Source organism: Dicentrarchus labrax, unplaced genomic scaffold (assembly GCF_905237075.1).
Source record: "Dicentrarchus labrax unplaced genomic scaffold, dlabrax2021, whole genome shotgun sequence".
NCBI lineage: Eukaryota > Metazoa > Chordata > Actinopteri > Moronidae > Dicentrarchus > Dicentrarchus labrax.
Genome location: NW_026136712.1, coordinates 21,940,120 through 21,965,436, shown reverse-complemented (window position 1 = coordinate 21,965,436; position 25,317 = coordinate 21,940,120). Strand labels below are relative to the sequence as shown.

The following is a 25,317-nucleotide window of genomic DNA, read 5'->3' as shown; positions in this document are numbered from 1 at the left end:
CACTACTGTAAATGTTATTCTCAGTGAAAGAATGTGGGTTTACACTGTTGTATTGATCAGACAATTACAAATTCTGATTTATCTGATAATTATGATGATAGTCTATATTTTTTCTTATCAAATTGCATTAAAAGACCAAAACCAACATTGAATAGATCCCACCAACAAGTATCCAAACCCAGTGAGTCAATCCCACATACAATGCTGGAAATACCCATTGGAGCACCTAATGCCAAATGTGTATTAATCCACAGCTGAAAATAGTCCCCAACAAATGCACTATTTAATCCTGTTTAAGTAAGAACATATTTAAAGATTTATAGTACATCTTCAGAAGAATGCCGTGGGCTTGAGTCCGAAAATATTGAGAGACAGACTAACTCCTCTTTCCATGGGATTATCTCCAAACATATTCTTATATATTATAATTAATTAATTTGGTACTCAGGTTTTTTTGCCAAAATAAATATCAATTTGACACCTCAGTTCCACCCGAAACAGTCCAACTGTGCCAAAGCAGGCCGGTAAGGAGGTAGTGAGTGTAGGAGAAGAGAAGAAAATCTGACGACAGAAAGAATTAATATCTAATCTTATACTTGAGTTTATTCCAGTGGAATACCCAGAGAGGTGTAGTGTAGGCAGGTGCAGGAAAAAGCTTAGTACAGCAGTAAGTAAGCTGGCTATGGGGGGGAGAGGAGAGGTGGAAAGGAAAGATCACTGAAATATATTGGTGCAGTCATGTGATGCCGCCATACACGTATGATTTATCCAGTCAGCAATGATACAAGTATAGCCTATTATTATTCAGCAGGTAATGATACCGCCTCTCTTTGTAACCAGCTGAGATGGGCTGGACCCCCCCAGAAATGCACAAAGCTACCTTGTTGTTGTGTTTTCTTCCCTAGCTGTGTAAAATCAATGTCATTGACTGCAAATCCTAATGAAATAGAGAGGAATCTCCCTTGTGTTAGCTGTAATGAGCCCAGATCCAAAGAGACAAATGTCTCCTGCTAAAGGTCGTTTAGTTCACAGGGAACACGTCCCTCCTGAGAGCCTCATTAAGTACACTCAGAAACACAAAACACAAAACCCCATTTAGAGTGAAAAACACAGGAAGGAGGACTGAATTTCAGAGCTGCTGCATTTTTTTCTCTCCTTCTACTACTTGATGCTAGCAGCTTGAGTACCATATAGCACCCAGCGCAGAGGTGGTAGCCATTTTTAGCCTCCCGAGGCAGAGAGCTCAAGCGCATCCTGATGACTAAATGATGAAAAGGGAGCGAGCATGAGGAGACGAGAGGAGGGAAGAAAGGATCTGAGAAAGGAGAGGCTGAAGAGCTGTGTACTCTGCAGCGTCTGCCCCAGGAGAATCTCCTCAGCACTCAACACAGAAACTCAGAAAGTTGAAGAGCAGCAGCTCGAAGTCTAACCGAGGGCAGACAGAACCAGAAACTGCAGAGCGTTAAGTAAAGTCTCTCTGACAACCTCACGTGTTTGTTCTGCCTTTACAGAGAGAGAGAGAGAGAGAGAGAGAGAGAGAGAGAGAGAGAGAGAGCTGTTAGCCGCAGCAGATCTGCGAACACTAAGTGCCAGCTTCATCCTGATTTACAGATTTTAATACATAACCCCTCAGCAGTCTGACACACCACAGCCTGTGGACACTGTTAGAATACCAATCACCCAAAAGGTTGAATACGACTAATTAAAGATAAAGGCACTCAATGGGACTTAAGGGATGGTATGACATTTTCTGAAAATGTGCCTTCTTGCCAAGAGTTAGATGAGAAAATCCATACCACAGTCACATCTGAACTGGGACCAGCAGCCCATTAGCTTAGCTTAGCCTATGGTAGTTGCCCGGCAACCTCACAATGAAAACAACAGCCTGTCCAGTCCCAGCATGCAACTCCACCTAGAGCAACCTCGAGCTGCAACAAGTTTATTAATTGATTAGATGTCAGCTATTTTGATCATTTATTCATTGTTCTGTTTTTACCCTGACATTTTATGGACCAAAAAACAAATCAATTAATGGAGAAAATGATTGATAGATTAATCAATAATAAAAATGATCTTTAGTTGCAGCCCTAATAAAACCACAAATTGCTGTTTTACATTTAGTTCTGTGCACAAATTAAACAAACAACATATAATGCATTAATTAATCAGATTTAGAGCTGCTGAAAGCAAATATTTTTCTTCTTTGGACAGAAGCAGACTGGGTGTGACCCGCTGCTTCCAGTCTTGCAAAGCTAAGATAATTGCTTCCTGGTGCTAGCTTCATCTATAGCATACAGACATCAGAGGGGTATAAATCTTCTTAACTAATTCTCAAGAAGAAAGCGAATAAGCAAATTTTCCCAAAATATTGGACTGCAAAGAACTGCTACAATGTGCTAGAGATCTTCATGGGTTCAAAACTTTGGAGCTGATTCAAACACCCAGAAAACCTCTCCAGACCTGATGTGCATACATATTAGAGGAACCAGAACCAAAAGGAACACAAGAACATATTTATTTTTACTTATTATGATTGATCCAGAATGAACTGGACCTAAACAGACCCAAACAAGGAGAAAGACCAGCACAGAGAGCCACATGATGCTCCAGCTATTAAAAACCTATAGTTGAAAATCTATGTTAAGTCTAAGACACTAGTTCCTAAAACAGCCATAATTAGGACGTATGTTTTTAAAGGTGATATTGAGTCCACTCAGACCTCAGGCCTACAGTAAAGGAATAGCTTGCTAGTGCTAACTCAGCTAGTTCGATCACTGACAGGCCGTGAGGCTGTATTTCCTGTTTATAGCACAGCAAACAAAAAGCAACTAAGCTGTCTGAACTGAGCTCCTGCAGTACAGTACAGGTATGAGTCACTGTGACTTGTCAGAGACTCGAGGGTAGTTGGCATGTGGGACATTTAAATCAGAGCTGACAGACTGAGAAGTGAGAGAGTCCAAACTCTTCCCTCTGTCAACATAATGTCCTGGCTATCAGCCTGAATGTGGCACTCCTGACTGTGGCATTAACTCTGCAGCTGCTCACTGCATCAAACAATAAATGTTTATTTCTGATTTACAGGCAGCGATTTCACATGTAATTCAGCCATCAGTGATTAGTGTGTCACTATTGTTAAGCCTGCTCTATTCAGATAAGCCGACTGGCCATTACAGTGCGAGTTGATGCCCAGTTTTATGCTGCAGCTGTGATCCAGAAGGGCCACACCTCCCTGTCTGAGCAAAGCCAGAAGAGTCACAGCTCTGCCCTGGCTCTCTTCCTGCGCCCGCTGCTCACATCCAGCTCAGGGGAGTCAGCAGGAAGTGCATCCAGGGGACTGCTGACACCCATCATCAGACCTGCTTACCGTCCTCGCTACAGCCAAATGATCTAAAGCTCAGCGGACAGAAAGGTGAAAGCACCTGAAGGGCTGGAAACTGGCCAGAGCAAAAGATTTCACACAGTGAGCCCAATTAAGGAGGAGGAAGCTGAGAGGGAAGAGGTTAGAGATAAAGATATTAATTCCAAAATGCTGTCCAGGACGTCCATTTTGACATCTATCTTTAATTCACCAGGCCTCTGTTTCATCAAGAATCATAATCAGTGGTCACAAAGCTTTAGCAGCAAAGACATTAAAGGCTATCCCCCTGATGGAAAAAATGATTACTGCACATTATTAGTGCTTTTGCTGAAAAAAATTACATTTTAATGTATTTTGGAATAACACCAGGCATGCCCAAACTGCAAATCTCTATGAATCATGCTAAATCCCTAGGAAAAATCTCCCCTGGATGCTGTATCGGGAGCAGAAGTAAGGGTTTCAGCTCTCAGGCTAATGCTGGTGGTCAGGTGTCAGAGTGTGAACAGTCAGGTGAGTGATGTGTGCGACCAACAGACCTTCCACTGACAGACAACAAGATAACAGCCTGCCTGGTGCTGAAGGATGCTCTCCTACCTGACATGTGGGCATGTAAATGTGTCTTCTTGTTTTTCTACACTGTGAGAACTACTGTTAACCTTTAAAATTGGATTATATGGCTGTTTTTTACATTTTCAGGGGGTTTTGGGTCATGATTAAAACAATAAAACCCAGATTTGAATCCATAAGATAACAGGCATATACATAAATCCACAAGTGCAAATCGGATATTTTAAAGTTTTTTTTACACCAAGCTGAAGCTGATTGCTATTTTTTAAACTGAAAATCACATTAATGCATAAAATCTTGCATAAATTGTGTAAACATCATACTCTATGAATATAAATTTAGATATATTTTGATTATTGATGAATAAAATAAGAATTGGAAGAAAAATCTGAATGTGAACTTTCAGTTTCACCAGGGATCCACAATCTCACACTCGCAATGCACTTTTAGGGGACAGGCCATTCAAATAGACCTAAATTGTGTTTTAAAAACCCTTAATTAAGAGGCAACGTTTAAGGCTTCTCTTTGGTGCAAAGTTAAGGGGTTTTACTCCATGAAAAGATTTATTGTATGCACATTACACATAATTTACTCTTGTGAATGCAAAGCATTTCACCACAAAAATGACCTCAGATTCCATTGCAGAGGGTTGGGATTAGGGTCAGGAGTTAAGGAATGGATACAATCAATAGATGCTTCTCACTGCAAGATATACGTGAGTGTGTCTGTGAGCCAAACCAGTGACAGAGACAAAGCTTCTACGCTCACAGCCAACTGAGACACTGTATCAAAAATGCTGGCGCGGGAAAAATAAATGATTGTTCCCCTTCTGTCCTCTGCTGCCCTGCAACACTACTGCTGACACCAGGCTTCTATCAGACTGTGAGAGAGAGACGGGATGACAACAGGAAAACAACGGCAGAGGATTGGTAGGAGATGATGATGACAGGGGGAAAAACAGAGGGGTGGAGGGAGGGTTAGAGATGGTTAAACAAGCCCATATGGGCCAAACACATGTGAACTGCATGAAGCTGATGATCTTGTCATGAACAATCTGTGTTAGGGGCCAAAGAGAAAACCAATCTGCCTTACATCTGCTGGTGCAAATGAAACGATGCAGAGATCATCCTTCTGGTCATGCAGAGACATCAGACAGACAGACAGACAGACAGACAGACAGACAGAGAGATAGACAACACCTGTGCTGCATGTTGGGTTTGTCATCGGAGGTCTAAATGTAAACACAAGCAAATGTTGGCGAACAGCTGCCGACGCTCCTGACTCAAGAACAGCCTGCAAAAAAACTCAGCATGGTTTCCATGGCGACTGCTTCCCCCAAATCCCGTTCAGACTAATTCAAATGCCCTCCTAATGCTCACAGACGCTGTGCCAAGAAAAAGGAACAACTTGAACACACTAGAAAGGAAATTAACCTACACTCTCGGTTAAAATAAAACCAGCAGTCCTGCATTTTGGCACAACACGAGAGAGAAAAAACAACACTTAAAGAAAAAGAAAAGTAAAGAGTTTTGTAAACAGCTGCAGATATTTAGATAAAGGCAGTGCTCATAGTTTGATGGTCTATAATTATTCTTACTCCTGTGGCTGATTACAAAATATTTCTAGCATTAGAGCTGATTGGAGTTTCACAGCAAGAATAAATTCAGCTTTCTAAAACATCGTGTTTTGTTGCTATTAGTTTCAAGTCCTGTAGGTGGCGCAGGTTAGGCAACTAGGTGGCAACATAGACTCTAAATTAAAAATGGACATAGTTTCCATGACGTCACTTCTGAAAGACCCTGTGAAGCTCAGTGTGGCCGTCGTCATCTTGGCAGTCCTGACTCCGCCAGCTCCCACCTAATTCAATAATGGACAAATACGTGGAGCGTGAGTGAAGCTGAGGAGGGCCGAATGAAGTCTGGGTGCTGAAACAAGCCGTATTCCAGCTGTCACTCAAAGCAGCTATTCTCTTCATTTTGCATAACTTTCAGCCTATAATGATTTCAGTTGGTGAGTTATATAAAGATTCACCCCCCGTACAGTCGAAATTAGCTATTAAGACCAAAACCGTTTTTGTACCAGGCTGTAAATGTTTATTTCTGCTGTAAATTTGGGCGTTTTAATATGGGGGCTTATGGAGAATGACTCACTTTTGTAGCCAGCCTCAAGTGGCCATTAGAGGAAGTGCATTTGGAGGAGGTTGTTGCTTGCATTGCAATGGCTCAAAAAGCTCTCCCGTGTGGAGAATCTATCTGATTCAGTTTGTGAGTGAACTACGCTGCTGTGTAGTGCTTCAGCTCTAAAAAGCACAGCAGGATTTTGATTCAGTATTTATTCGCACAGGAGTAAACTGAAAAAACAGAACTGAATGTAACACAGCCTCAAGACCTGTTTTGTGACGAGGGATGGAAATTTTGCTTTATCTTCACTGGACTTGCTCTCTGGATACTACTACACCATCGCTTTCTGCCTACACGTATACCCCACAGCTGAATGTAACCATTTCAGGCCCACTGTTTAGGAGTTGTGAAACTTCTGAGAAACACAGGAAATCACCATCAAGTAGAGTAAAGTTACAACAATGTAAATTAAAATTCTTAATAATAAATCCACTAATTTACTGATGATTTGCAGCATTTCAGACTCCTATTGATGACACAAAGAAAAAAGTTTAGTATTAACAAATTTGTAGCTCTTCATTAACAAGTGAATCTAAAGCTGTGGAGGCTATATAGCTCCTTTTAAATTGGATGAATAAATTGTATTGGTGGTAATATTAAATTGTATTTGCAATCAACTGCCACTCAGGGCGTCTTTCTATATCATACATGACCCCCTTGTGTTGACTACAATTACCAACACTCATAATAATACTCCTACTCTTAATAAGAACAAGGAGTCTGACCAGAGAGTCTATTCACCTTTAAATATTTTACAGCAACAAGGATGTCGCAACACTGTAAGAAATACTGCAGAAACACAGACAACTCTATTTTTTTTTTTGCAGTTTTACACAAATGTTTTAATAATTTAATAATAATACCTTACAATTTATTACCAGACCTCTTTTGCAGTTTTTGCACACAGTGAGCTAATTTAAATTTTCTTCACCCAGTCAGTGGTCATTATGATCTGATCCTATATATTTTTCTCACTGTGCTCATATATGAGGCAGATATACATTGTGTAACATCTCTGAATATGTCACCCTGAATGACCACAGTCCCCTCTCCTCTATATATTCCTAACATGTCACAACTTCCTGTGTTGGAATTCGACACTGTCCATTTCCCCTCATCCTGCCGCTTTCGGGCACAACGTGAGATCATCCAGTGGAGTTACAGAACATTATACTGTTTGGACCCGTCACACAAAGGATTTGGAGGATTAGCTATTCATATCATTTGGGAGTCGGGTCTACCTTCCATCCATATGAGCAGGCAGCCCACGTACTGTAACCTAATTACACAGGAAGCTGTAATTCGGAGCAACTACCCATGAAACACATCTCCCTGGAGCAGCCACATTATCTCTGTTCAGCAACCTTGTACAAATAGGAGAATGGTTCTCCGGCTCACCCGCGTCGGCACTCCTGCTGTCAGGAGTACGTTTATTCCAGCGTGTATGTGTGTATGGATGTGTTGTCTACCTGATATTTCCTGCCCTGCTGTGGCAGATATTCAGTATGCTGAGTGCAGCCTACAGCTGTCTGTTGTCTTGCAGCAGACAGCTTCCACCTGAGGCCCAGAGACACCTCAACCTCGTCTGCTTTATTCAGCATTCGGCTCCCTGGAGGGCCTGACGGGCATATCAACACAACGTCCAGCAGTGGAAAGGAACTAAATGTATTTACTCAAGTACTGTTGTGCAATATTTGACGTACTTCACTCGAGTATTTCCAGTTTTGGAAGTTTTGAGAGTCTCTTTTTTATTACTTTCCTTCTCCCTTTATTTCTTTTTTCCTGTTTTTCTTTTTTTTATTCTCTTTCTTTCCTATTTCTCAGACTTCATCTCCCTCTCTTTCTTTCCTTTATTTTCCCTCTTTTGTTCCCTCGCTCCTGCCTCCTTCTTTCTGCCGTCCTTCCAAGTTAACTTAAAAATGAATTGTTGAAGTATTCAGTTGTTTTGAGTGAAGTTGTAGCATTTTTATGTAGAAGATGTGTGTCATATACTTACTGGTTTTAAGTTCAGTTGAATTAAATTGGTACAATTACCTTAATGATAAATACTTGAGTTACTTGTAATCAAATATTTATTCATGCTTACACTATTGAAGGTAATACATTGGAACAGTTTAAGGCAATTTTAGTTGAACTAACTCATCAGGTTTTACAGTGTGGGGACTTTAAATTCAAGTTGAATCCATTAACTCGCTGTCATCTCTTAGTGACATTTCCTTGTCTGAACCTTCGAACAACATTTCAGTTTCAACACACTCACAGAGGATCCATAGAGACCATTCAGTGAGATAGATAAACGAGTTTTATAGACCTGGGAATACCCTTCTGAAATCAGCAACTCTTGGATATTTACTCTCTATAGGCTGTGGCATTCAGCTTAAAGTGTGTGTGTGTGTGTGTGTGTGTGTGTGTGTGTGTGTGTGTGTGTGTGTGTGTGTGTGTGTGACCACATAGCGGGCTACATGTGCATGTGATCTGTTAAAGGTCACAACCCTCGGAGAACCAGCGGTGCAGCGACATCCCTCCCACTGACCTCCCATCACAACAAACATGAATGTCACTGCTTTGTTTGCATCACCTCTTCTGCTCTTTCCTCTCCATCTTAATACGACATCACTGTCCCTGGGGATGATGGGATTTGGTGCATATAAATATGCGTGGGTTTCTTGTACTGAAAACAGCCACAGCTTGGTGCATGGACTCTGTATGGGGATAAACAGCAGTTATGTTGTTCTCTGTGGGTTTGCTTTGTCACAGAGAGGAGAAACAGGCGACCTGCTGTGAGGGTTTAACTTTGAGTAAACAAAGCGGAGGAGGTGAGGGGAGATCACGGATGTCAGTTTTGGTTTAAAAGTGCTCCGAATATGATGACACAAATGCCATTTCTGTGACATTCGTGAACAAATGTTGTATTAAGCCTCATCAGTTTGGTGCTTTACTTTGACCGAGGAGATACATCAATGGTAAATAAAGGATCATCAAAAAATAATGTAAAAAACACATTCTCACTCCCAACTTGTTAAACAGGGAGTTGGTCAGTGACCCTCCGCTTCAAAATATATGATGCTGCAGGTACCCCTCAGCATCATTTCTGAACGTTCAGGGCTCCATAGTCAAGTTAGCAATACTAAATATGCGGTTAGACTTTCAAAATCAAGTTTACGTGGTTAAAGTAGTGAAACGGTTGCACTTTGGTTAGGTTTAGGCACAAAAAATACTTGGCTATGTTTTAGAAAAGATTGTAAGTTATGTTACGTAGCTTACTTAAGTTAACTTTAAAACGTAACTTAAAATAAGTCACTTGTGACTTTTGGTCCCAAACCAAACAACGGTCTCCTGGTTTAAAGTCCTGTGTTTGTTTGAACCTGTTTAGCTGGTATAATAGTTGAATAATAAATACATATGAAAGAAAGAAAAGAGAAAAATTAAGAATGTACTGCTTCTGTGACTTTTAGAAACACACAGCCTGTTCTCATTCTCAGGGCGTCAAATATCAATGTTTTGTCACGCCACTCATTCAGCATCTGAATGTGACGCCATACAGTCTGTTTAAGACACAGCGGGATGTTAACGCCAATGTAACCCCTCAAGTCAGGTCACGTAGTGCAAAGAGATGTTTATTTGACTTGCGTCACGTAACGTACTTATTTTAACCCAAATCAGGACGTTTACCTAAACCCAATAAAGTAGTTTTGTTACCTAAACTTAACCAACCAACCATGTGTTAAAAAGGCATCTCATACAAACACTAAAGGGTACCATATGCTTCCGTATGAGACACTGAGGCATCGTTACAAAACTGCGTTGGTATTTCACGACCTAGAATGACAGCATGTTGAAATACGATCTGACACACACCCACAATTTCTTTTCCATTTTGTATTACATTTATAATCATATTTGTGTGTGAGGGAGAAACCAAACATACACTTATGAATAATTTAGATCTGGCATGCGTCATTAAATAAATATTCAGTGAATAGCCTCAATGAACAGAGTATTTGTCAAGATGTTAACTTGAGAATATAATTCAGTGTGATACGTAGTGAAAGCTTATCAAGCCCTTGTAGTGGAGAGAGCAGTACAGAAGCAGGGGATTATGGGTATTTGGAGCATGCAGCTCACGTGTGTAGCACAGCCTCACCGCGACCAGCGAAGCGTGGAAACAAAACAAGCCTTTATGTAAATGCGAGTCATTTTGTATGCATGCACAGGTACTGTTAGAGGGAAGAGAAACGTCTGTACAAGGGCACACAGGAAGGCCGGAACACGCAGGAACATTACATGTTTACCTGAGCGAACTGCAGCGAGCATGAGAGCAGAGCATGAACACGTCCCGCTGTTTGTGGGTCTTATGTGGATGAATCATCTCAGTCAGGGAGACTCAATGGAGCAGAGGAAATATAAACTATCACACATCAGAGACTGCGGTGGTTTCAGTTATTCCTCCATGATTATTAGTTCCTCTACGTCCTGAACCTCTGACTACCTCCTTTTCTCCTCACTCTTCTCCCCAAGGAGCTTCTCAAAAACTGCTTTCTTCCTCTGCTCTCACTCATTCACTCTTTCTCCAGCCATCCCTGTACCTGTGTGAGTGCAGATTAATCTTCCAGAGAAGCAGAATGAATCTCCTCTTCCTGCCCTCTCTCCCCACTCACACTGACTACACATGCTCAGATGTCCCATCACATCACAGATGCCATGCAGAGGCAATTACACAACACACACACCTCCCAGGAGCAGCTCATTATGACACACACAAGACACAGAGGTAAAACACACACACACACACACACACACACACACACACACACACACACACACACACACACTCAGGCATAAAGTCGCATTATATGTGAGTATACAAGATGTAGCTCAAAGGTTATAGCTGAACATCATGTAATAAGAAGACTATGCATTGCATTATTTATGGTGTATGTAAGATCATTTTATTTATTTATTTAAAAAATTCCCGGTATTGTTTGATTTTTATTTCCATTATTAATCACAGTATTATGTAAATGTAGCTGAACAGCAGCAAATTTGGCCAAAATTGTTGCTATAATGGCATGTTGGATTTTCCATAGTTTTCTAAGGTTCTCCTGAGTCAGTTGTCAGTGTTAACAATAGATTATATCACATTGACCAGTGTCTTTTGATTACTCAGGAGACAGAGTGGGTCGTTCACTGATCACAGGGTTGGTGGTTCGATCCCCACTTCCTCCTGTCCAAATGTCATAGTGTCCTTGAGCAAGACTCTGAACCCCGCAATATAAATGTGACCATATAAGTAAACCATTTACCAGATGACGAAATATAATGTTAAAGATGTCACTTTACATTTTTAGTTTGGCGCACTCCCATCATCCCTGTTTCTAGTTGCAGCAGGCAGATGTTAAAACACTGTGCACTACCTGCCCAGCACCAAACAGCAGACAGACACAGTTAGTGGAGCATTCAGCAGCTGAAGAGGCAGATATTGGTGGAGACCAAAAACAGAGCTAAAAGTACAGAGACTATTCATCAGGTGACTAAATAAATGCTAATGTTGCTCCAGCATATGCTGAGTGTATGAATATCCAACTGTACATATGTGATAAAACCATTCAAATGTTTATGACATATTAAACTCAGTATAACATTAGCCGCTATAAGCTGACAGTCATGTCAGACCAAATAAGGCCGTAGAAGCAAAACATGAGTGGATTAAACTGAGTAACAATTAAGTGCTAATGAATTAAACTTGTCATTTTTATATAGAAGATTGTTTTTAAAACACAACACTGTAATTTAAGAGTTTCCTGGTTGTGTTTCAGCACATCAGCAGCTCTGTGTTTTCTCACAGATTCTCTCGTCACTTTCTATTATCTTTATCACAATAGAACCTTGTTTAGTTAGCAGCAGGAAAAAGCTCCATAAAAAAAATAACTGTGAGTCTTGAATATGTACTAACATGAACAATATATGATTACACAATATATCAGAACACAATACAGATGAAAACAAATAAAAAGAATATAACACAACTGTAATAAAACTGTGTTAAATGATGTTAGGAAGCACCATGGCATGTAGATTTCAGAGTGTGTTTACCTAAACAGATTTGACGGCAGTGTTTTCACCATTATAGCGAGTTCATACAACTCCAAGGCCACTGCATGTCACAAACACTACTTGTAGTCGAGTCTCCTCCTGTCTAGAAAATGACACTTCGAGAAAAAGAAACTACATTTCTGTGTAAAGTCAAGTCTTTTTAATTTCAAAATTTATAACGACAGTCATTACAGATGGCAAAAGACCGACTTTAGTAAATTCAGACCCGCCAGAACTCTTCCAATGTGGTGTCATTTTTCTTGTTTTACCCTGGACATTTGCATAAAAGCAGCTTTTAACTAATCAAGTGTCTTCACTTGTAAAAGGCCAGCGTATGATGAACACAGAGACAGCAGAGCATCTCTTCACAGATCGCAGCGTCTTTTCAAGTATTAATGGAAGATGCCGGCCAGGTTTGTGATATGTGTCCGCCGTGATTATGCATGATCACAGGGAGTGGACCCTCGCCAAAGTGCCCCCCTGTTGTGCGCTGGTTTCGAAGCGTGGTTGCCATGGAGACACTTTTAGTATCAGGCTGCCTCATTTCATTGTGTGGCTGCTTGTGAAATGGCTTTATGGCCGGGAACATTATGTATTTGAAGTACTTTAAGCAGGAAATGGCACCCAGATTTAGAGCTACCTGTTCAGAGATGGAATAAGAATGTGTATGAATAGGCAATATGTGATAAAGATGTACAGGCTGCTTTATATAACTGTGATGATCTGGATCTGGCTCAGACAGAGAAGGAATGTTAAATGTTATATGGAGCTTCTGGCCTGAATGTCTCAGTACAAACAGACTAAATGTATACTAATAAATATAGCACTACAAAGGGTACACTAGGGATGTTATGATCTCTTTTTTTATGCTCACTGCTCATAGCCCTAATTGGTTTCTTACATAACCAGTTTGTATAACCAGTGCAGAGTACTAGCGTTAGCGCTAGCACTATTTTTTTCCACATGAGTACCCATACTTCTTATTAAGTAGTGCTTTGTCCTAGTGAAGGCCAGCACAAATCTCCGCTAGAAACTTTAAAACTGCGTCTATGTTAACAATGGGTCAAGTGTAATGGAAAAGGGCTCACTGGTAGTGACAACCACACAGAGTTTGCTCTACAGGGCAATGTATCCTCTTTCAGAACAGTGGTTTTATGTTTTTACAGCATACAACTTTACTGTTTTGGTTCCCTCTTTCTCATCAACCTCGTTTCCAGCCTCAAAAAGCTCTGATAAAGCCACTTTAAGTTGTTAAACTGAGATTAAATGTTAGATATCATAATTCAATCTGGATATAAAAAAAACTGTTTGCTAACACATTCGCAATTACAACTATGTGGTGACTTACAGTGCAAATAATGTCGAGCCTGTAGTGTAACACAGTCCCCTCCCCCTGTTCACACTATCAAGATGACATTTAATTGCCTTCACTGTTGGAAACAAGTTCCCTGGAAACATTACAGTAAGTGCCTGCCTTGAGTAGCAATCTCTCCCATCATAAATACTAACATATGAACTCTAAATGCCAATCAATGACATTCTTGATATTTTCAACTGGTTTTGTTTATGTAAAAATAGACACTGACAACATAAAGTTTCTGTACTTTCTGAATATACCGTAGAAAATGTTTTCCTTTAAAAATAATTATAGTTGAACCACTTGCTCCTCATGAATGTTATGTGTACTTTCACACAGACAAAGGTTTCTCAGAATGTTAATTCACAGGCTGAAATGATCCTAGACTACTTGCCATGCCAAAAAAAAAAAACTGAAATTGTACATTGAAATTGAGAGTGTGCCTGTGTATCTGGAGGACTGTTACTTGTCCAGCCTCAGGCTGTGCGGGACTCGGCTGGCTGTGATCAGGGAACACTGATCCAGGCCGGGGTGACTGATGTTCTAAATATTGGATGAGCTCATCTGTGACCGAGAAGAGGCAGGGGAAACGGCCAAAACTAGAAACTGGAGCAAATGCTGTCACACAATGTGCAAACTCTCACACATCCACCCACACACACAAACTACACAGATGCTCTCTTTTCTTGCTCACATACCCACATGTACAAATACAGTATATACGCACATATACCAGGCTTTCACCAGCAAAGGCGCATTATAAAATATGGAGTCAGTGCATAAAGAAACACACACACACACACACACACACACTCCTCACTCCTCATCATAACAAGAAAAATCAAACTCCTCCAGCTGCAACAGCTTCACGTGTGGTGTCTGCCTGCTCACGTGCAAATTATGATGTAGTTCATTTGGGCGAGAGAGCGAGCAAGCAAGAGAGAGAGAGAGAGAGAGAGGCCTGTTTTATTCACTCACTCAGACCTTGATTGGTCGAAGGTTTCTGAGATGTTGAAATAACCTGTAATGAATGAAAACACTGATTCGGTGAGATGCGTTGCCATGGCGACGGTCTGAGGGAGTATCTGCTGCGTTATAGCTACTGACGCATGTGGTGGCTTGTCAGCTGTGTAGGCGGTCAGTGGCACTGACCTCACAGGTCAACCACCGTGCAGATCCAACATGTTTCAAAGTGGATCCCTTCAGGTGCAACAGAAGGACATCGGTAATACGACACATGCTCAGTACATGCAGAGTGAAGGTCGTCTCTCGTCTCTCAGTGGTTTAGTTAAATGTGAGGTACGTGTGGTGTTTGCTGTATCTGTACTAAAAAAAATGTTGGGGCTGATGTAATTGTGTACTCATTGGATTGTTAATTGTTTTGAGATATTTATTAGGCTGGGCGGGTTGGATGGTTAACCACATCTGTCATCACTGGGCCTATCAGCCTCTTGGTATATGGGTGTGTGGGTGTGGTACCCAGATCCAACTGAGACCGAAATGTTGTCCACTCAAATAAATCATTTTGTGGTTTCATCTGTAGATGTGTGACTGTAGTTCACAGAGTTTAAACAACTACAGGAAAGCTATTCAAATGCATGTTGCTGAATAGAGTACAACATCATTCAGTAGAAACATTCTTGCTGAAGTGAATTAATACGACAAGTAAAGCTGAATATATGCTCTAAACAGCGTTCCTCGCCAATCAGACATCTCATGAGCGACAGGGCAGGAAGTCCAGGGTATAATTTCCACAGTGGATGGAGGGCGATATCCTATTTTTGTGTCCCTGACTTTACAGCAACAATTTGATTTACTTGTTAAAATCTCTTCTAACTATCCAGCTGCCAAAATCAAGATGAAAAGAGCTCTGTGTTGATAAAAAAGTTAATTAAGTTGAATGGCACAGAAAGTGCTTTGCAGATTTGTATTTGCTCTGGTTTTCTGTCTCAGGCTGCATGTTGGGGCTGTACGCCGACACTCTGGGCTGAAAAAATACTCCCATCTCCTCTGCTTGTATTTGGGGGTTAAACAAAATCATTTGAGTATTTGTATGTTTTCATTTCCCGTTAACTTTCTCCACCAATCAATATTATTTGTAAAACACAAATAATTTGTTGTTTGATTGATTTGCCCATACTCACATGCTTTAAGCCAGTGGTTTTCAAACTGGGACTAACAGGGGTTCTTGAGTGGGTTCTAGGGGGTCCCCAGCAAAAGGAGGAATTAAATATTATAACTTTTATCAGTTTTATCACTTTTGATAAAGTTTAAACAACAACGAAAACAGATTTGGCCATTCTGATTGCAATATAGTGATCCTCATCTGATCATTGATCAGACTTTTTATCTTCTTTTTATGAATAAGAAAATAGCTCATTATGGATGCAATAAGACCTAAATCCTCCCTAAATTGGGGGCTATGATCTAATGTGCATCTATTAAATCCTCGACATGAAAACATTTGGGAATCCCTGCTGCAAGCTATTTACTTCTAGAGTGAATAGGTGTTACGTATCCACATTATGAAAACACAAGTAGTCTGATTTATGGAACCAGATGTTCAGACGTGGATGGATGTGTGGTTGGAGCTCAGGTCAGCTGATCGACTGATCTGTGTCTGCTACGTGAGGAGCTTCAGATATGTTCTGCAGCCTGGCCCATTCTGTCACTATCAAGCTGATTTCCTCTTTGTCTATCACTCGTACCCCTCCACCGCCACTATTCCCTCTTCTTCTTCCCCCTCTCTCCTCTCTCTCTGCATCAGGACGCACCGGGAGTCTGAGCCAATCACCCCATTTCTCAGCCAGGCTAGCATGGCCAGCGATGAATCCCTCTAAATCATAGGCTTAACAGCCTGCTGTGATACTGCAGGGACTGGGAGGGTCTCCACTGCACATTTCATAGAGAAACGGAGATGGATGGATAAATATATATATGTGTAGGGGAAAGGATGAGAAAGAGAGAAACAGGGAAGATAAAGAGACAGAGTTGAAATAGTGAAAGATAAATGGAAAAGTTTATGATATCAGAACCCGAAGAACAGGTTCAAAATAAATCAACAATGCGGTTTATTGATTGAATCTGAAAATGTTCGGCAGCCAGTCGGTGCAGTCCTCCACTCATGTGTTTACTCTCCTGTCCTCGAGTCTAGTGATCAGCCTCTCTTGTGCAAACAGACTTAACAGAGCAAAGATGATAACTGGATGTCTCTGTAACAGCATATCACTCTGGAGCAAATCAATTTGTCATTAATGCCTCAGCTGAGAGGCTAAAAAGGAACCAGGAAATGAAATTATTCCCTTAGAAGGTACACTCATAACTACAGGGACAGGCAAAGTAATAAAGAAATAATAGCTCGGATTTCACCCAGAGAGCAAATTGTTTTATTATGAGGCTGACTAATTTATCTGATAAAAAGGACATTGGTGCATGTGTGAGGCGGCCATTATTACTGAAGACGCACTTCCACACTGAGATGGCTGGCTTGTCAGTCTGGATTTTTGTTGTTTTTGAGAATATAGCCGCTGGAGGAAAGACAGAGGGATGGATTTGATTCATTAAGAGCTAGAATATGAACTCCTGCTCTCAAGGCAAGCGACGACACAAGACACATTTCAACCACTTTGTAGGGAAGTCCTCTATCATGGCATGTGTAATTTCACATTTTCTGGGAATTCACTTGAGAAACACCCTGAAAATAAGATGGTTCATTTAAAGATCACCTCCAGGCCAAGCAGCAACCTCCATGGCTGGCAAATGAAGCCCACACAGAAGTGCCATAAACTGCAGTTCCTGGGACGGCCACTTCAGGCTGGCTCCAGCAGTGAGTCGGTCTTCATACTATCCAAGACTTTGAGTGGAGGGGAACTTTAAGGCATTTATCCTTGAGTTTTGAAATAATTAACACATTATTAGATTCAATATTTGGATGGGACTGTATGTTTTTTTGAAAAGGTGGCACTGTGAAGCAACGGCTGGAGTGGGCATTAGTGAGGAAACACGTACAAAACATTCACGAGCGTCAGCAAATTGGATATCTGCACAAAACAAGATCCGAAAACAGAGCCAGTTTCACTTGATGGCCAACATTTAAAAACTATGGAAAAACACCTTGGTGCAGTTCTGGACTCACAGGTGAGCTTCTCTGGAAATAAAGCATATTTTCCTATAGATTAGATAGATAGATTCTTCATCAATAACTTGGTGTTATTCAGCAGGTCTTAGAACTAGTGTACAAAACTATTGTTGAGAGTGTTTTAACTTTTCCTTCGGCACGGTCAACTAAACTGTAGATCTAAGAATAAACTTTCAAAGATTGTGTCAATAGCAAGGAAAATAGTAAACCCCAAAGGCCCTTGACTCAACTCTCTACAGAAAGGACGAGGAAGAAAACGAGAAGAAGTATAGCACATAGCTCCCATCCTCTCTTCAGCCAGTTGGAGCGTTTGGGCTCTGGGAGGCGCTATAGAGTCCTTCTGGCAACTAAAACTGGATTTAAGAAGTCCTTCATCCCAAGTGCCATCGATATTCTTATCTCTACAAAGTGACTGATGAGATTTAAGCCACAGACACTGACATGAACTGTTTTTGATGTGTAATGTGACCTTGTCTATGTGCTTGTTTTACTAACTCATTGTCTGTTTTTCTGTGTTGTTATTTCTTGAGTTTGGTGAGCTGAATATAAATTGGTTGGGTGCCAAGAAATGCAGCAATGCACCAGCAAAAGTCAGGGAAGAAGAAGACTGCAGCTAGCAAACATGGATTGTAAACAAACAACTGGCTTTGCAAATGTTTTGTGAGGAAGGAAACATGTTAGCCTTTAGGTACACACACGGGCTTTACACTGTGTGTAAACGTAAGTATTTGTTTGAATTAAAACACCACAAAGTATTGGAAATATTAGTATGTGAAAAGTCAAGGTAATTTATCATATTCCTACACATCCATTATAACCATAAATTAGTCCTGCTCATTGATTTCCAATATTTTCCACAGTGGCCTAAAGTACCTTCTTGGAAACAGGATAGCAACGCATTCAAAGGTGCACCGAACTCTTGTGTGTTGGTATATGTATATATCACAATTGATTAATTGCTTATATATTATTTATAAATGCTATAAATGCAATAAAGTGCTACCAAAGTATTTTCATACAAAATAATTATCAAAAAACTTTCCCCATCGTAGCCTCGGTCTTCTTTCATCGCTCATTGCTCAGTTTGTTTTGACTGTGGGAGCTGTCCATAGTGCTGAAATACCAACACAGATGCTGTACTGTGGGAAAGCACTCACAGTCCCTCCTATTCTGCATCCATTTCAGCTGCCTCAGAGGACAAAATGCCCATTAGGCTTGCCATGTGTTTTGTCAACAACATAACAATCTCTCTGATCAAACACAACTTCCACAGTGAAACTCAGAGGCAGAGACAGAGATCCAGGCCAGGGGACGGAGCAGAGGCGCAGAGAAGATCTAAACAGGTGACTGGTGTCACACTCCATCATCCATCACATTAGTCAGGCCTACAACAGGCAAGGATGGAAGTGGCATGCTCGTAAACCTTGCTCAAAGGCCGCCGCTGCAGAGATCCTGCATCAGAAATCTGAGCAGCAGAGAGTCTGAAACTGTCTGCCTGCACCAGACTATCGATGGAGACAATAAGTGAGAGGATTAGGAGATAAAATGCAGCGGTTTGACTCCTGTTCTAGCAGAAGTCATCCATCATCATCATCAGCGTTTCGCACAGTGGTATATGCAGTCTTTTACTGCTGGCTCTATATAAAAGGTTTTATGTCAAACCAGAAAGGGTTTCAGCTGAAATATTTTTACGTAATCGCTGAAAGAACTTTAGAAATATATTTGCAGAAGAAATCTCATATCCACATTTTGCCAAATAAGTACTGAGGAGTGATAATGAATCTAATTACACATAGAGGTTTGATTCTAAAACCTTATTATGAAATTGGAACAACCTTATAAGAGAGCATGTTAAAGATCCAAAGCAGAAAGTAAAGAATCCAAGGGGTAACAACACACAAGGAATAACATGCGATTTCCCATGTTTCCTAAGATGCAGCATAGTGGTGTACAGTAGTAAGAGTGTCCTCCAGCTGTTAGCTGAAGTGCTCTTTAGCAGGGCTGTCGGGTTATAGCTAACCCCGTCCACCCTGCGGCGGGGCAAACACAAAGAGATTTTCCCTCAAGGATGAAAAAAAGAATTTCATTTCATTAAATGTGCCTTTGGATTTAAAATCCTCATCACTGTCTTTGAGTTCACACTTTAGGAGAAAAAACCTGGAGGTCTGTGATGGTCAGGGAGCCTCTATTCTATTCTCATCTGTAAGGTCAATATACTGTAACAGACGGAAGAGAATACCATTGGTTTTTTGATCTGATTAGCGCTGCAGCAATTAGTTGATTAATGGATTATTTTATGGTAAATATCAGACCGATTAGCTGCCATGTTGAGATAATCTACATCGGCTGATGCCTGCGCTCACAAAATGTCTCCAGACACATCTGCAGGCAGCCTTTTCAGGGTATCACATTGTGCATAGACGAATGGAAATACACATTACTTTACCACCCTGCTCTGTAAATAGCAGCATTGTCCATTGAAAAAAACAACAACACATCAGTCGACCACTAATTGTAAATCTAAATAAACAATCTGTAGAAGTCAACTTTGCTTCTGGAAAACTGTGATGAGTATTTTTCACCAATCTGAGACATTTTATGGACTCAGCAATTATGAGATAATGATAATAATCGATGATTTAAGCCCCATTTCTGATCTACAGCTAATAACATGTACTCTCTGTCTACAGAAGAATACAAACATACTCTATAGAGCTCAGTACAGTGAGAAATATTGATTCCCGACCAGGTTTAAATGGAGATGTTCAATGGAGCTCGGCAGTTTAGAGACACTGAGTGGCAGATGCAAAGTGGTGAACTGTCCTGATGGCCAAGCTCGCCGATTCATTGATAGAATCTTTGTGTTGCATCAAGCCATTAAAGTATCAAAGTGGGGTGTGTGTTTGTCTTTTGTGTGTGTGTGTGTGTGTGTGTGTATCTGATCTCCCGCTGTAACCTGGGGTTGTTTATGTCCGTTTTCATTCATCTGAGGTCGACAGGAATTCACTTTAATCACAGCAGTTGGAAATGAATTGGAACAGAGGCGGGTGAGTAGGAGTGGGATTATTTCCTTCAACAAAAATATACCATTAGAGGCTATTATTCTCCAAACTTTTTGCAGATAAACACACACACGCACACACAAAGAGGATCTCTCAGAGAATGCAGAAGCTATTAGCAATCAGAGGCATGTCTGCAGTCTCACTTAAGACACTCCGGGCCTTTCAATACGGGAATGATTATGTTCAGAACAAGCCGCTCTACAGAAACAGAAAACACTGCCAGAAAGAAATAACAGATCCTGCTGCCGGATATTCACAACTTAAGACCGCCACAGTGCTTTCATCTTTTCAGATCAGTGAGAGTGCTGGGGAGTTGCTCATAACAGGAGGTTTTGAGGTGTAGATCAGAGGAGAAAGCTTTTAGAGGTTGTTCAATCACTGTAAATGGCATGAATCCAATTTATAGCCATAGCTTTGTGCCCTCCACTTCTTCAGCTTGCCAATAGCGCATCGTTTATTCTGCACGCTTCTCCTTCAGTCAAAACATCTACTGTACATACAAATGATGCAACCACTCTATCAGATCCCTTCTCTGTGCATTGACTGTAACCTAGTTTCTTCTCTGTATGAAGGGCAAATACCCACAGACACCCCACCTTCAGCTGTGTACATCTACTCTTACTCCCCACAGCCACTCTCCCATGGGTTTACCTGCTCCTCCAGCTCCTCGCCTGTGTCCTCCAGCAGCTGGACCTGGGGGTTTATAGCGATAGCCTGGAGAGAGGGAAGTCCACTGGGCTTTCAAACACACTATGTCCTGCTTCCCCGTCTGTTTTGTGTCCACATAATTAGAGTGCGCCTCTGTATGCGCAGCCAGGAGTCCACTGAGAAATGTGAAATGGATAACCTAGGGCTCAGGAAGTGAGCCAGCGCTGCCGGTAAAATCACCGCCTCCACAGCCACTGACACCAAGCCCTGCCCTGACTGGGCTGTGATGTCATCCCCATACCCAAGCCCTACGCAGCAGTCATCATAGTTTGGCACGAGAGGAAGCTCCAAGTGATAAGACAAGTACCTTCCTGTCCTTTCCCCACTCACATTCCCAGGTACTTTTCTGCCTCCATCCTTTCATTTCCTTGTCCCTACATCCTCATCCCTTCATCAACATCATCAATAACTGACATAAGATCTGCGCAACTGGAACACAAATACAAACACTGTGTGTCTAGATACGACCTGACAGATACAGTTCCGTCCAGCCAAAATACTTACAGACTGATAACCATTGTTTTTACCCAATACCTATAATATGTAGGGCTGCAACTAATGATTATTGTCATGATAAAATTAGTCTGCCAATTATTTTATCCACAACATTGGTTAACATTTCAGAAAATCTGAAAATGTCCATCACAATTTAGATAAGAAGACAAAGAAAATCAGCAAATATCAGCATTTAAAAAAGTCAAGTAAATAACTGCTGCAAAACATTTTCTGTCAATCAACTAATGAACTAATTGTTTACGCCCTTTACAAAAAATATACATACGCAATTGTTTACAACACAAACAATTAATAGCACGTATAATTACAAATGTACCATTAAACTAAATCAAATCCCAAAGAAAGGGACCTGATGCAAACATCACCATGGATTTTACCTTTTAACTCATTAACTCACTCCCAGCAGTGGACCAGAAAGCTGTGCAGTCAGCATTGTTCATGCAGTAGCAGTATCCAAAGATACCAAACATGAGAGGCAGAATTTGGGGAAAATGTGTGTGAAATGATGCACAAAACATCTCAAATATTTCTATTTGACGGTGAGTTGTGGCCACAAAAACACATATTTCTGTCAGTTTAAACATCAACAGCTTCAATAAAGAGCTGAGCCAAGCTGATACACAGTATATATGACACTGTCAGACAGTGTGGAATAAGATAAATAAATACATTTACAATCTTAAAGCTACTTTAAGGGACAAAAACAACATGTGGTTAAAGGAAAATTCTGGTATTTTTCTAAATAGCTCTTATTTTCATAAATGTGACCATTCTGTTTATGGGCAGGCACACGAGCTAAATTCAGCAATAACACACCTCATTTTATCTGTGGTGGTTCAGAATGAGAACGGAGGAATCTGACCCATCAAAGAGCCACCTGGGATCCAAATGTTGTTCAGTCAAAGCCCATACAGCGCACCTTCATTTTCTGTTGTTTCTGATGAGACTGAGGACGAAAGAGGGGGAGTTTCCACCTTCTAGTTTCATTGATTTCAAGGGGAATCTGAGTGAATCCGACCTGGTGGCAGGCATTAAGAATAATTAGAAAGAAATAGCTATTATATTATAACAGGTATTCAGTATTAAGTTAAGACTGTTTCATAACCAGTTAAAAACATCCTTGTTGTAGGCAACGTTTAAATACATTTGTGATATGGAGTCAACGCAAAGGACAAACCCTGGTTCTGACTCTGTGGCACCAGAAAGAGAGAATACACAGCTTTGTTTGCTCGTTTGGTCATCTGGTACAAATCAAGTGCTGCAGAGACTAAAAGGCCGGAGGGGAGGGGGGATTTATGCAATTCAATTAATGTGTTTTGAAAAGGGCAGGAGGGCATTATGAAACCAAGGTAGCAATTGCAAGAAGGGCAGTAGAGACCCACTTAAGCGTATTTGGAGGATATCAAGTGGAAGACAAACCATCATGCACGTTAGACTTCGGTTTTCCGGCACACTGACCACTGCGGGCCGGACAACAACAAAATACCACTGTGCTCTCTAGCAGCTCTATGCAACACTGTAGGAGTGCATTCATTTTTTATTCACTGTTGCAAAAAGAGATGGTAAACCAGAGACTGCTGCACCTTTCGGTTGCCATAGAAACCACCTGAATGACAGGCCCAGTAGCTGTTTATGCTGCATGATAAAAAAAAAAGGCATTTTCTTTCCAGTGAGTTCTGATTATTTCACCACTGTGTGAGAAACAATGAGGCAATCTGGCCTCCATTCATCATCTCCCACAATCCCCTTCCTTTTCCAGCACTAATTGGATAACAGCAGCCACACACTCCTGCTCCAATTAGAGGAAGCCCCTGCTCTCACAATTCCCTTTCACCTTTCACCTTCACTTCTGCCGTTCACCTTTACAGGAGCTGCAGCCTTAAACTGCTCAGCTGACCTGATCCTCTAACCTGGGGGGGGTGTTAGAGCTGTGGGTCTGTGAGCTTTAGAAATAGACATCATTCATCATTGTGCCATGATTTTTATCCTGAATCTCAATACACACACACACACACAGGCAAGGACACACACAGCACTGTGCAACAGCAGATGAGGAAGATTACATCATATCTATAGGCTATGTAGCCATACTGGTCGTCTTATAGAATTAGGTGAACATTGAGGTAATGTGTAGGCGTTTATCGGCGACCAGCAGCGTGTAGAATGAAATAAGAGCACATCAGCAGCGTTATCGGGGTGTTAGCAGCGGAATGTCGGCTCACCTGAGCTGAAATGGGAGCTGAGGGCAAAGCCGGGGCTGAAAACGACTGAACACATCGTCGCCAGGAGCACCAACATCTTCGCAGCCGGCGTTGCAGAACCACAAGAAAAAAAACTGCACAGCTTGGAGAGCAACAGACTAGGCAACACTATTTCTGGAGCACAGCTTCATTTCTCCTTTCCGAACCGGTCCCTGGTGCTCTCTCAACGCGCCCCTCCATTCCTCCTCTTATACCGGTGAGATGAAGACAGGAGCGCACGCCACCGCAGACCGAGCCCGGTTCTTATCTTTTTATTTCCCTCCTGAACTCCTAGCTCTAGACTGTCGCTGCAGAGGAGGAGGAGGATGTGGAGGAGGAGGCGAGAAAGTCCTGTTTTAAATCAGCCAAGTTGATCCAGAATTGAATCCTATCCGGCTGCAGAGAGTGGCGCACAGCTTCACCTGGATGGATCACATCTTCTGAGCAGCTCCGACAGAACCGGATCAGACAGCGAGCACACACACACACACACACACGCACACATACACACACGCACACGCACACACACACAGATCAGGCGTTCAGATGTGTGTGAGAGGTGCCGGGAGCTGTCCGAGGTGCTGACAGCAAGAGCGCCATCTTGCTCGGTAATGCTCCCCAATAGAATTTATGGAGCGGTTTTTTTGCGCTCCGTCTGCAGGGGGAGGGGGCTGTGAGAGGCTGTGGATAGGCTACTGTGCTGCTTGTTCAGATGAGATATACAGTACAGGATCAGATGAAAAGGTGTGCAGGAGGAATCTATTTTTGCAGTTAAAAAGACCCATTTTATAATTTTTTTTTTGCAAGCTTGCGGGCTGAAAATGGCGCATCTTCACCTGCAAAGCAAATATTTCTGTCATGACTTTACTGTATTTGTGTTTTGTGCTTCTGGAGGCAGCGCCTGCAGCTGTCTCCTCCTCTGCCTCAACTCCAACAGTTAGATAAGAAGAGATATTAAAAAAAAAAAAATCTCCCATGAACAGACAGTGATGTAACGGGGAAAGGCACAGAGCGGGAGTTGGCTCTCTGGACTATCCCCACTCTAATCCTACTGTTCATACATGTTGGATGATGCCCCCTCCCCCACCCGGCAACATT

General features: G+C 41.5%; 1 protein-coding gene across 2 annotated transcripts in view; it reads right to left on the bottom strand.

Moving 5' to 3' along the window:
- The window catches only part of aatkb (apoptosis-associated tyrosine kinase b), a 53,568-nt gene extending 28,653 nt beyond the window's left edge, over nucleotides 1-24,915 (bottom strand). The window contains exon 1 of one of the 2 annotated variants that reach the window (XM_051416934.1): nucleotides 24,202-24,915. In XM_051416934.1, the coding sequence (XP_051272894.1) occupies nucleotides 24,202-24,277 (76 nt within the window). In that variant the 5' untranslated portion in view covers nucleotides 24,278-24,915. Of the gene's footprint in view, nucleotides 1-21,406; nucleotides 21,521-24,201 lie in introns of those variants that run through there. The other variant, XM_051416936.1, reaches the window with a different exon arrangement.
- Nucleotides 24,916-25,317: the final 402 nt, after the last annotated feature.